This window comes from Denticeps clupeoides, chromosome 13, assembly GCF_900700375.1.
Source record: "Denticeps clupeoides chromosome 13, fDenClu1.1, whole genome shotgun sequence".
Lineage (NCBI taxonomy): Eukaryota > Metazoa > Chordata > Actinopteri > Clupeiformes > Denticipitidae > Denticeps > Denticeps clupeoides.
In genome coordinates, this window is record NC_041719.1 from 20,552,783 (window position 1) to 20,566,904 (window position 14,122).

General features: G+C 42.8%; 1 protein-coding gene across 1 annotated transcript in view; it reads right to left on the bottom strand.

Annotated features, from left to right (window-relative positions):
* Window positions 1-14,122, bottom strand: part of ankrd24 (ankyrin repeat domain 24) — a 67,947-nt gene that overhangs the window by 15,968 nt on the left and 37,857 nt on the right. The window contains 3 exon segments of the mRNA XM_029001242.1: window positions 4,914-5,086; window positions 11,008-11,131; window positions 11,217-11,329. Coding sequence (XP_028857075.1) covers window positions 4,914-5,086; window positions 11,008-11,131; window positions 11,217-11,329 — 410 coding nt within the window.

Below are 14,122 nucleotides of genomic sequence, written 5' to 3' on the forward strand. Positions count from 1 at the left end.
ATGCTCTCTATAATGCAGGAGTAGAAGTTCCTGAGCACCTTGGAGGGCAGTCTGAAGTCTCTCAGGTGTCTGAGGTGGTTCTGAGGTGAAACACAGCCCTGGGGGGCTCCAGTGCTGAGAGTGATCCGCCCATCCTTACTGCCTGTGGTCTCCTGGTTAGGAAGTTGGAGATCGACTGACAGAGAGATGAGCTGAGTCCCAGGTGCTCCAGCTTGGTGGTGAGTGTGGAAGGGATTATTGTGTTAAATGCTGAACTGTAGTCAATGAAAAGCAGTTTGACATAATTTCCCTTCCAAGTGTCCAGGTGGGTGAGTGCTGTATGGAAGAGATATGAGATGCCGTCATCTGTGGATCGGTTGGGACGGTAAGCAAACTGTAGTGGGTCGAGTGTGTCCGGTAGTGAAGAAATGATGAAGTCTCTGACCAGCCGTTCAAAGATCTTCATCACTACTGAGGTGAGTGCTACAGGGCGGTAGTCATTGAGGGAGGTAGGATGGGTTTTCTTGGGGACCGGAACAATGATGGACACCTTGAAGCATGTGGGGATCACCGACTGAGCTAGAGAGAGGTTGAATATCTCTGTGAACACCAGTGCTAGCTGGTCTGCACAGGCTCTGAGTATTCTCCCCGAGATGCCGTCTGGTCCTGCTGCCTTCCTGGTGTTCACTCTCTTGAAGGCTCTCCTCACGTCATGCTCAGTGATGATGAACGTGTTCTCGGTGCTGGCAGTGTCCTCCCGTCTGCAGCTGTTGGAGCCGCTAGCCGTAGCATTGCTAGCGCCTTTAGCTGCAGCCTCGAGGCGAGCATAAAACGTATTTGGCTCATCTGCCAGAGACATGTCCACTTTCTTCGTACCGGATGTTGGTGCTTTATAGTCCGTTATTGTCCTTAGGCTCCTGCCACAGGCTCCTAGAGTCACTCTGTTCGAGTTGTGACTCCAGTTTCATCCCATAGCACTGCTTCGCCTCCTTCACCGCTTTCCTGATGCTGTACGATGCAGCCTTGTATGGTTCCATGTTCCAAGCAAGCCCCGCGTTATGGGTCACGGTGCGAGATTTCAAAGAGTCGCGGATGGTTTTATCCACCCACGGCTTCTGATTGGGAAATGTTCTGACGATAGTTTTCTGAATGGTGTCGTCCATTAGTTTCTCAATGAAACTCACAACCGCTTCCGCAAACTCACTGATGTTTCCGGAACTGCTTTGAAACATGCCCAGTCTGCATCATCCAGTGCGTCCTGAAGAGCGGCCACCGACCTCTGAACCGGAACTTCCTGTTTAAGCCTTTGTTTGTATTTAGGCATGAGGAAGATGGCGGCGTGGTCGGATTTTCCAAACGATGGACGAGATTGTGCCCTTGTCCTTTATTGTCGTGTAACAATGGTCCAGTGTCCTTTTGCCCCTGGTGGGGCAGGGGGCGAAAGGTTGAATGGTTGCTTTTTGGGGGGCAAAAGGTGTGAATGGTTGCTTTTGTTCTGCAAATGTAGCAATTTGATGGCCATCAGTTCATAACAATTTGCAGGCCCTCATGCTTTGCATCATGTCACAGTCCACGGAACCAGAACGTAGGCGGTAGGCGAGGGGATTCAGCCAGCTGAGAATCCGAAACAGCCCGATGTACCGAGGAGACAGTTTGTGTGACTCGGTCCTGAGACGAAGATCCTGGGTGGACAGCCACACTCTCTGTCACGTTGGGTCGACGTCCTGCGGGTGGCGGTGATGAGGGCCAACCGAGCTGTTCTCCAGACGTTTCGGCTGCCACGGATCATCTGTTGGGCCGAAGGGACCCATAACAGACTTCAAAAGGGGCTATGTCCAGTGGCGGATGGAAGCAACATGCAGTTCCCGGTCTGGACCGCGTTGCGAGAGGACAGCACCAGCACCCACCTCTGATGCGTTGCGAGCGGACAGCACCAGCACCCACCTCTGACGCTTCCACTTCCACAAGAAACGGAAGTGAAGGATCGGGATGTTGAAGAACAGGAGCGGTGATAAAACGAAGGCACAGGGAATTGAAAGCATGGATGGCATCTGTGGTCAGGTGAAAAGGGTGTGTAGATGGCTTGGTGAGAGTAGTAAGTGGTGCTGCGACTGTACTGTAGCCACAGATGAAGTGACGATGGAAATTCGCAAACCCAAGAAACCGTTGCATCTGGGTAGGGGCCTCGAGGTGATGGTGAGTGGAGATGCGAGGGGTTCCATGGGGATGTGATGTGCACTGATGAATGAGTGGTCTATGAAGTTTCCAGACGCAAAGACAGTGGTGGAGACGACATGCTGATTCCATTCCTGGGCGGCTGGGAGGGTCATGACGTTGGCTTCAGAAAATGAGGAAGAAGTGACCCAGTTGATCGTGCCGCTCCAATCAGCTGGGCGCCCTGTTTCCCGGACGAATGGGATAGGTTAAGTGGTTGTGTGAGGGGGAAGCACAGTATGCACAAAAAGCCCTCCCGAAAACGCCGCTGTTTCTCCTCATTGGTGAGGGCTGCCCCTCCAAGCTGCATGGGTTCCCCTCGAGTGTCTGGAGGAGTAATGGTGGTTCAAAGTGGTGAAAAAGGGTCCGATGCACAATTGGAGTGGGAACCACAGTTTTCGGGTGCACCAGAAGGTGGCAATCGATCCAAAGCGGCAGTTGAATCAATGCTTCATTTGTGGCTGGCATCTCCCGGCTGACCATCTCGCCATAGAATCACGGGGCCAGTCCTTCATAGTAAATCATCCGGAGGGCGTGGACGTCCAGCTGAGTTTTTGCAGCCAGGGTCCGGAATCATGCAGTGAATTGACTGACAGACGAGGAACAGTGGTGCAGATGATACAGCTGTGACAGCGAGCTCAGTCATTCTGTCACGGTCCACGGAACCAGAATGTGAGCGTGTGTAGGTGGAGACAAGTTCTCTCCGACTTAGTATGCAAACGTAAAAGTACCATTTAGTATGGGGCAGGACGAGAGGCAGGATTTCAGAAGAGAGGATAGGAGAAGGTCAGGAACTGTCTTACTTTGAGACAAAGGAGTGGAGCCATTGACGTGTGTCAATCAATGACTGAGCGGCTGGCAGTGGCCATCTTGCCAATTTATAGGAGTCACGTTACCTCGTTTCCGTGTTGCTCCCAGTCACATGGATGGAATCATGTGACACAGCAGAGCCAAAGACTCCGCAGCAGTGTAATCTCTTGCATTATTTGCGGCTTGTTTGTACCCGTAGCCATACCACAGCCATGCATGAAGTACTATAGATTTAGAACTAGATTTACCGAGTTTTTATGTTCTGGTGAGAGTCCCGAGATGTTTGTCAGTAGCTGTATTTTACAACATGCTGGACCTGGTGGTGGCAAATTCCTACATTCTGTACAAGGCAGGTAGAGGGTGGAAAGGCAAAAGAAGATTCTTTCTGCCAAGGAACACCATTGCCGATTTTTGCAACAAAAGGCAATGGAGACAGTGAACTGCAACAGAAACAGTTTGAAACACTCAATTTTTTTAGAAATAAAACAGACTTGTGTTTCCATATATTTTGTGAATGTGTGTCTTTCATATTTGTAGGTCAGTCATTGTGTGGGATATTTTGTATTTGTGAAGCTTACAAAGAGGTTTGGTCTGCCTTGGATTTGAGCTATTCTAAGTAAAAGAAGGCAAATGTGCCAGGCCTCACAGGTAATGTGTTCTTCAAGTAATGGGGGGATGGGGAGTGACACATTCTAATGGGCCACACATTTACAAATGAATGGGAGCCAATTGTCAGTGATTGAGTTCTTAGTTTCAAATCAAGGGGCCATGTGGCCTACCTCTGGTAGGGCTGAGGGGAACAGGAAAATCTGGGAGTTCTAGTCTAGTCTGCTATAAGCATGATCCAACTTTGACTGTTATAATAATAATAAAATAATAATAAATGTGAAGTCATGTATCACATGTGATACACAGCAGCACAGCACACGGTGCACACAGTGAAATTTGCCCTCTGCATTTAACCCATCACCCTGATTGAGCAGTGGGCAGACAGTGCTTTGTTCAGTGGCAGCTCAGTGGCACCTCGGTGGATCAGGATTCGAAGCGGCAACCTTCTGATTATGGGGCCGCTTCCTTAACCGCTAGGCCACCACTGCCCAAAAGTGGTTATTAGATTAGATATTAGATAGAGTTTTTCTCAGACATATAAAACACAGAATTAACATAAAGACAGGAATAAAGTGTACTGTATACAATAATATTTAAGTAGAAGGCATAAATAATGTACAGAAATGCATAAAAAAATGTTATGCTTGAACAAAATAACATTCAACTTTTAGATTTGTCTTTAAATGCATTACCCATTCAGATGAGCATGTTCAATCATAGAAACACCTAATACACATAATGCACCTAATATAAACTTATTAGGGCAGTAAAACAATTTATTATAAATGATAAATTAAGTTAATTTTAAAAACAAATACATTAAAAAAATATTTATTTTTGAGCAAATTTTCGGCCAACCTTTTGTATTCAAAAGGACAGATTCAGGACATGCCCCAAAACACTGTCCTGTTATTGTGTGCATATTTTTTAAAACTATTAGTGCAGATAGTGGAAAGGTGTGTCCAGAAAAAGGCTCATGGTGTACAACCACAAGCCACTTGCTTATGTGTTTCAGCCACGGCCATGTGTCTCTATTTGAAATGATAACACAATATTTTCATCATTTCAGAATCATCTGAATTGGCCCTAAAACTTCTTCACTGTCTGTCTCCATGTTCATTTATGGAAGTTATTATCTTTTAACTTGTTAGTATTTATACATTAATGATAAATAATCAGTTATCATAAACATCACAAACAGAAACAGCTCCATGGGTTCAGTTTTTCACGTTTTTAGTTTTTAGTGAGTTAGTGAGTTTTTTTGTGTGTGCACATATTTGTGTATGCATTCTGCTTCCTACCTGCACTTTCAGAACCAACTCTGCATTCTGTGCACTCAATTCCTCCACTTTTTTGCGCAATTCATTCATGTCAGCTGGACTCTCTGGCTGCTCTGTAGAACCATCCTGCACTGAAGCAGTAGCCAGATTGTAGTCTGAACCCAAGGATCTCTGGGAGAGAAGCTTTTCTGCCCCTGACAGAGAAGAATCTGAGTGTTAGTATAAGACAATTAATACAAAATGTCACAGGCCACAGCACGGCAGGCAAACGTGTCACTGCAAAAATTCCCATGACCAATGAATTGATGAGGATATGACACAGCAGGCATACATTTATACTCAAAAACACATACACACACAATCAGGAAAATCCGGAGGACACCATGAAACTCCACACGGGAACATGGAGTGGGAGCAGCCCCCAGAGTCATGACACAAAAAGTTGACTACTATGATGCCTTATTATTTTTTTTAAATGCAATGCATCTGGCTGAAACAGCTGAATGTAATTATTAGACTATGTGTTGAGCAGTTGTAGGTGGGCCAGCTCTATCTTGGGGCAAGAGGGGGCAGCGTCCCATTAAACAAACTAAAAAATAATATATTATCAATATATTTACTAGTGGTGGGCCGTCATCGGCTAACGTGTTGCGTTAACGCGAGACTTTTATCGCCGATAAAAAAAATATCGCCGTTAATCTATTCACAAAGTTGGGTTGGGAGCTGGGTCTATACTACGCAAGCTATTGTGCCGGAGTTAAATGGTTACACTAGATTTATAAGTATATTTCTTCTTTCTTGTGTCTTTTAGTTTCTTATTTCCTAAAGACTTTTATTTTGTTTTTGAGACCCGGTTCAGGTCTCTTGGACACCTGCGTGGGGTTTGTGTGCCAATAGTTATTTCTTTCATTTTAATTCATGTACATATTTTGCATGTGTGTTATTTTGTGAATATTTTTTTATGTTCTTTTAATACTGTATATTGTAGAGAGAGGTGCAGAAAGACGCGATGTGTGACGCGATGTTCTGACGCGACCTTGCTTTTTGTACAAAATACACTTTGCACAGAAAATCTCTTGGGTGTCAGCTCATCATTTGTGGTTCAAGAAACGAAATCAAAAAGTTGCACAATGCAGAAGAAGAACTGCTACACTATGATGACTTTCACCTTGATATTTTAGCGCAGATGTATACCTAGCCGAATTGCACTGTAGGGGGCGAGAACGAGTCTTCGAACTGTGAAATTACCACATCAAACGTGACATGGTAACATGGAGGCAGCTATTTAACTGAATAAACAGTTGGTAAACACAAGTACATCTTATTGAACATAATTTATTTTCATCACCAATTATCATAGTAGAATAGCTTTCTCAAGCAGTTTGTGATGCATTTTGGAAACAGGAGATGAGCCCCTGGTCTAATGCGCCACCTGTCTTGAGAAACCCGTTCTCAAAGACTTAGATTTACTTTACTTTACTTTACTTTATTTAGCAGATGCTTTTATCCAAAGTGACTTACAAGAGGAAGACACCAGCAATTCTCGTTCGATTTCTACAGAATATTGAGTTTACAAACTAAGAGCCCTGATAAGGCTTAGACTTGTCAGTGAAGAGCATGCTCAGAGATTGTTAGGTGCTAGATTAAGAAAAATTATAATGTATTTAGTCATTATTTGTAAAGCTGTAAATCTTGAGTCGGTTCAGGGTTGGCCTCAATTTCTATCATGTCATGCTCTTATCATGTGTCAGACAGTCTCAAGGTGATGCTTAAGAGATCGAGAGAGGAACACTTCTCTTCCAGACTGAAACAGTCAGAAAAACAATGGACTAGAGTCCATTGTTAAGCATCATCTTGAGACTGTCTGCTGCATACAGCCGACTGGATGTCCTGTGTCACTTAGACCCTTTCAACTCTGCTTATTGACATGTTTTTTATATTACTTGACCTACCCTTTTTAGTTGTGTTAATATTGGCAAAGGTGAAAAGCGTTATTTTTGGGTTTGAATATATTTGATATTCGTCATGTAATTTAAGTAAATCTCATGTTTTTAGTTGTTATAATCTATTGAGGAATAATTTATAATTAAGATCAGTGACCCTAAAAGCTTAGAACTGTAATTCTTGGCCTGAGCCCAACCCTACTTTTTCGGTGACTGGTAAGAGTTTCACATGCAATAATTCCTCGAGTCTGGCCAAATTGCAGCTTGACTGTGCATCGAATAGTGTACATGATGTACAATCACTGATTCGCCCCTTTTCCTTTTTTTCACATGCTATTTATTCATAGAGTTTGAGCTGGGTGTTAACTCCACAACAGGAAACAAACAGGAAAAATTGCACTGTGTATGGCCAGCTTAAGTCTAGCATCCATAGCTGGGCTTTTAAAAACCTGTACTTGTCGGCTTGGGTCAGATTCTGTCGGTTTCAGTTTGGGTTGGCCCCAACATTTTAGACCTGATTACAGCTCTATAAGAGCTACACCAGTAGAAGCTCAGACTTCAGGTGGGAACACCCAAGGATAGAGGTCTTAGGGGTAGAGGCCTATGTTCAATCACATTACATGACAAAAACAGTTATCCAGAGCACCCCCAACCATTTTTTGTCTCTGTCGCCACTATGTGCCCCCTTCATATTTCTGTCTGCCCTCTCATAAATGCCTGTCTAGAACCTGCCCTTGTTGTAGGCCACGTATTTGATTTGCAACTGGAAAGTCTTAGTATTATTAAGTAATCAAGCTCTCGATGAACGCTTTGTATGTTTTCAAATGTATGCTATGTATGTATGTTCACATATCAAAAGAACTTTGCATTTGCCCAATCTTTGACCTCTGCTATTGTTCGCTTGGTCTCACAATAAACATATGAAGAACATGTAAAACATAAAATAATTAAAATGATCAAGAAGCTTATTTTAACAAAGACGTCTGTTTACTTTAGTGCAAGCTAGCTGCAGCTGCCCTATCTTGTAATACCTCTGGATACAGTAGTGTCAAGTATGAAAGGGAAGTGATTGTCATTGTGATACATAGCACAGCACACGGTGCACACAACAAAATGTGTCCTCTGCATTTAACCCATCACCCTTAACGATGGCCAGTATTTATGTCTCGTCTTGTCTTAATCACATCAAAAGGTGTCTTGCCAAAGATATTGCTTCATAAATTACGTTGACAAAAACAACACTAGTATTAAGAACTTTGTTACATGACAACTTTGTGTCATACATTTGGGGCAGTGGTGTCCTAGCAGCTAAGGAATCATACTAGTAACCATAAGGTTTCGGTTTCAAATCTTGAACCATCAGTTTGCCCTTGAGCAAGTTTAGGATCATTGTCATGCATTGTGTCCCTGCTGATGAGTGCAAATTTCTTCCAGTATTTTTTCTGACAAAATGCTGCAATCATCTAGCAATCAACACTAAATTCCATGTGTTGCTGTAACTCAAACACCAGCCACCAACAGTGGGAAGTCTAAACCCATGCCATCCTAGATGTCCATGTTTCCAGTATTCTACCTTCTTTAGCACTATTTATTGTTCCTGTGTCAATTTAATTTGGGTTATAACTCTGCAATATCTCACCCCTAGTTTACTTTGGTTGACTTTTAATCTCCAACACATTAATGAAATGTCTCTGCCCTACCTGCCATCCTCTTCCCTATCCCCTCACCATGTGAGCCCTGTGTGGACACCTAGTGGTAAAAGCATTGTCTCACATTAGACACCACATTAACACCTGTGTCATGGCCAATGCGCCTCCAGCCCGCTAGAGGGTGCCTCACCAGCCTGGGAGATGACGACCCGGAAGAGGAAATGGAAGTAACCCCAAGGAGACACGCTCTTTGTATGAGTTTACTCGGCAGAGATGCTAGCTCTCTCACCCACGCCCCAAGATAATTGTGATTCCTGAAATACGACCTTCGCCTGCCCACGACTTCGAGAATTGCCTGATCCCCTGGAAACCACGAAAGAACCCCGACCGGAACTTCCTGGCTACGACCTCAGCCTGCCCCTGACCTTGAACCTTCCTGGCCCATCGGTTAAGATGGGATTCCATGCTCCCCTACCTTCCTGCCGCCCAAGACCTACTCCAGTCCAGTCCAAGATCCCGGACCATCCTGAAACCCACCGTCTTCTGGTTCTCCTCTGCCCCGGTACTTCCCAAAGATCCCGAACTGACTCCCCGCTGCATTGCAGCGCGTCCATTGCGTCCTCATTCCTCGCCGGTCAGGCGCCCCCGGTCCTCCTGCCCCGCTCGCCCAGTGTCATCTACCGGTACGACGGCTTATGCCCACGCCCATAGTATGTCTGCAAGTATGTCATCAGATTCCCCCTGTGACAACCTGTCAATGGAACCACTCCACTCTGAATCAGGAGGTAAAGCTATATGCTTTTCAATTTTCGGATTGTAATTGTTCTATAGCTATTTACTCACGGACCACACCCCTTTGGGAGCACACACCCGCTGTGCTGTTCCTTACTAAGACCCAAGTCATGGAGGATTACATCTGTGAGATGCTCCATTAGAGCCAGATTCAGTCAGCTCCTTTTTTGTGAAAAAAGGGATGACAGGCTGATTATCAAAAGATGAATGATTTGACCATGAAGAATAGGCAGGAGCAGCCAGTGTTTGCGATCAAATTGGTACACATGCAGGAGGTAGACGAGTGGAAAACCGCCTTCAGTACAGCATCAGGCCACTATGAGCACCCAGTGATACTATATGGAATGGTGAATGCACCTGCATATTTTCAGGGCTTCATCAATGCATTTTGATGCATATTCTCCCAGTATGTCTCCTTTTGTCCAACAGCTCCACCAGCTAATCGCACGTCTGCTTCCACGTCATCTGTACATTCAGCTCGGTCACTGCCCTACTGATTGCTCTGCTGCAAGACAAACCAATTTTCTCAGCGGGAATAAGGAAGCACATGAGGATTTCTATGATCTCAAGCAATGCTCTCTGTGCCCATCATTAAGATGCCATGTACCTCTTCGTGGTGGAAGAGGTAGATGAATTGTCCAATGGTAAGTGCAATCCTAGCTCAACACCAAGGTGAGTTACCCAAACTATACCTGTGATATCCCTAAGCCGTCCGACACTGAACAAAACTTTGATATCGATGACAGGAAACTTCTTCTGCATTCCAAAAGTGCAGGCACTGGCCTACCTCGTAGTCTTCACAGATCACCTCAACCTGGAGTATATTCACATATCTCACATTTCCGTTATCCTTGACATAATGCCCTCTTCATGGTCCTCTTCAGGAGGAAGAGCCACTGCCTTTCATGGCTGCCCAGTGCTCACAAAATGGTGATGGGTTAAATTTTGAAGACAAATGTCATTATGCTGTGCTGTGTATCAATATGAGGAAAAGAATCACTTGCACCTGGGTCTTCTGTCTCCTTCTCTGACACTCTCTCAGGTCCTTTGACAGTTTTTTGCTTTCTGTATACTAAAATGTGCAGGTGACTGTCAAGATTCCAGAAGCTTGTTTCGTCAGGAACGTTTAGGAGGAAAGGATGGATGTAAACACGATTCTCACACGTCCAATTTAATAATAAATAAAAAGGGTACGGGGACCCTCACACCAGATATGAAATGGGTAAAAGAAAAATGACAGCATTAGGACGGGACACGGCTACATTTATTCTAATGATAACAATCAAGGTAATCAGGTACACAATATAAGCCAACATGAAACTGAGTACTGGGAAATGTTCGGAACTTTTTTGTACACAGACACCAACTACAAGTGTAATTTCAAGTGTAAGTGTACAAGTGTAATTAATGGAAAATTACCCAGTTAGCCTGTGTGTGTCAAATTGTGTGTGTATATGACCAGGCCAACTTTAAGGGAATTTAACCTTGTCATCGAGGCCATTTGGGTGCTTCAACTTATAATTATAAAACAAAGAGTTGTGTAATAATAAATATCCAATCTGGAAATATTAATGCAAGAAAAGTTTTGGGCATGGTAAATCATATTATCTAAATGTTTTGCCAGGATGTGTAAATATGTATGTAAAGTGTATGGCATCATTAACATGTAATGAGGTCTAAAGAGAAACTGATATTTTTTTTTTGTTTTATTCACTCTGAAAGAGCACACACCTGTGAAGTCCAACATGTCATCAGAATCCTCTAAGTTGCTTAAGAGTTTCAATTCCTGAAGTTCCGCCTTCAAACTGTCACGCTCTGCCACTGCCTGCTCCAAACTTTCACGAAGCTCTGACAGCTGAGACAAAGTCATGGACAGATAATAAGGGGGTATCTGTTCAAGGAAAGGACGATGAAAGAGAAAAAAAAAAGTGAAGTAATACCTCCTCTTGTGCAGTGAGGGCACTATGTTGCTGCTGCTCCAATATTTTTATCTTTTGAAGTAGGCGACCCCGCTCCAGTCTCAGTCTGCGAATCTCCTCAAACACCTCTTCATCTTCAGTCTGAATAACAGCATGTGCATACAGCACACTTAAATGATTTAAGTGTGTACACATTATGTGTAATATGTACACATTAATGAAGTCATGCACTGGTTGATATAAACATTAAAAATGACTCCCAAATAGCAGGTAAAGACTAGGGCTCTGAAGTTTTGAAGACAGGTAAGAGTTAAATTTCACAAAACCCCACCACCCCGCCCCTGCCCCACCCATTAATGTTTTTTGCTTCATCTGTTTGTGCCACCCCCTTGCATGGATGCCGCCCTTATCATTTGCCTGTGCTGCCTTTGCCATGGGCCGGTCCTGAAACGAACACAGTTTGGACATGATTCCATTAATTTTGAAAAGACATTAAAATGTCTCTTAGGACCTCATGGGCTGGAATATATTGGTCCTATGCACCAATATAGACTGATTAAATAGAATGAAAAATCTCATACCTGAAGGGGAGGTTGTGGTGGGGCTGGAGCCTTCCTCTTGCGGGGTGTGGTGCCTCCTGAAAAGGCAGGCGGGAGTGCACGGACCTAAAAGGATCACATACCCAGAAAGTGATTGTCATTGTGAAACACCACTGACACCATTGCCCCTATACCGGTATCGCTGATACCGATAGTGATTACTTAATAAAAACATGATTTAAATTTACAGGTAATAGCTTTAGTCATATAAAAAAAACAAGGGACTAGTTTGGAATTAAGAACGTTTATTTAAAATGAAAAGCATGTTGTATGCGACATATTACAGAATAAAAAATTATAAAAAAAATTACACAGTAACAGTGCAACTTTTTTCAGTTTATTGCAAACTCTGCCGCTTTGGACAACACAAGGGGCATTAATATCCATGGTGAAACTAAACACAGAGGAGGCTTGCAATAGGCTGTGGTTTAGACAGCACCATGTCAGTCATGTAGCGGCGGCTTGGGACATCATATCTGGGCTCCAGAACATGGAGGAGATCCCACATTTTCTACCTCCAAGAGTGGCTGGTCACTCAATGCAATGTACTTGATTGTGTTATTTTCACAGCCGGTGGATTGTCTCTGGACATTTTCTCTCGTCTTGCAAGAGATTGCTGCAGCATGGGTTATGTTGGTTTAGAAGCATGGATAAACTCTTTGTACGCATTGTCATGTTGGGATTTTAGGTGCTTGATTAAATTAATTGTGTTAAATGTGCTACCTTTTGAGCCTCCTCTGGACAATTTCTCTGAGCACAATTTGCAGTCTGCCTTTGTTTTGTCATCTTCATTCACTTTGAAAAAGTTTCACACGGCTGTGGTATCGAGGCCGATACCAGATACCAGTATTGGTATCGGTGCATCCCTAATTCTAATAGACAATATTTAAAGTATAGTACTTTTTAAAAAACACTTAATACTTTTAGAATAAATCTGATACGATGTAAAAAAAACATATCTGCACAAATATGCATGTAGGAAGGGGGAGGGAGGTATCATTATGTATCATTACTGTTAACAGCTTGAAAACTGTTTTATGTGGAAATATCCATAATGAGCAACCAAAGGGAAGCGAGAAAAGGGAGAAAAACAAATGAAGGGAAGAATGCAGGTCAGATGGATGAGATTGGCTGTATCTTTGGCTGTATCTTTAAATGATTTTTTATACCACTCAGTAGCCTCGCTAGATTTGAAAGGATATCCTCAAGTGATTGTTCCAATATATTTAGTAACGTGTTTATTTGATAACCCTGTGTCCCATCCTGCAATAATGCAAATAAATTTACAGTGGATGCATATAGGGGGGATGCCTGTATGAACAGCAAGATGGGCATATCAGATCATTTACACTGTTTTATTACTAGCAAAAATAAATTCCTCAGAGTATTTTAACCTAACATTAAATTCAATTAAGTGATCATGGTTGACTATGAATGTTCAGGATCCAAGTTACTTCAGAAGAACCAAGACTGCTAATTTATCCACTCCAGAATGCTTGAAAAATTGAGTTGTTAAACCACAGTAACAATAGATATGTTTGGAGCTGTGAATGTGAGCCTTTCAAAACACTTTAGAAACACCCTTGCCCTTCTGACCTCAACCTCAAACATATTGAAAATTTGGAGTCTTAAAAGCAAAAACACTTAAAAGAACTCTACCAATTCTGACAGTGGTCAAACATCCAGCCAAAAATGTCAGGACAAGGTATAATTTGTATATATCATTGTGATCCTATGTCAAAATTCATGTTTAATCCAAAAAGGCACAGTTAAAAGCATTGAAAGCTAGAAAATCCCCTGACATTGCATGATGATTAATTGGTCCCCCCAAATAGGGCATTTTACCCAACCCTAAATATTTCTGTGAAACGATCATGCATTCCAAAACAATTTTAAAAATCGTAATATTTTGGCCTTTTAATGTGAGGCACCAGAAATTATCTGGTAAAACAATTACATTTTGGTTTTCCACCCCATGTGGCTTTCTAAAACAAGAGAAAGAAAACAGTTGTGGTTACCTCCTGGCTCCCTTCTTGATGTGTTGTGCATGCATGAGAGAAAATCAAAGAACATGAGATTATATACAGAATATCCCACCCCAACGAGATCATCTACCAAACATCTAAATTTGGTCATAGCTACGTACATTGAGATATTGGGTCATACTTTCTACACTAAAATACAAATTAAGGGCTGAAAAATACAGACACCCTCTTTTGTGACTCAGTGGGTGTTATGCAAGTGTAACATAATTTAAAGACATAAAAGACATACCAGTGTTAACACTTATGTGGGTGTGTTCATGTAAATTTTTTCATTTACTTTTTT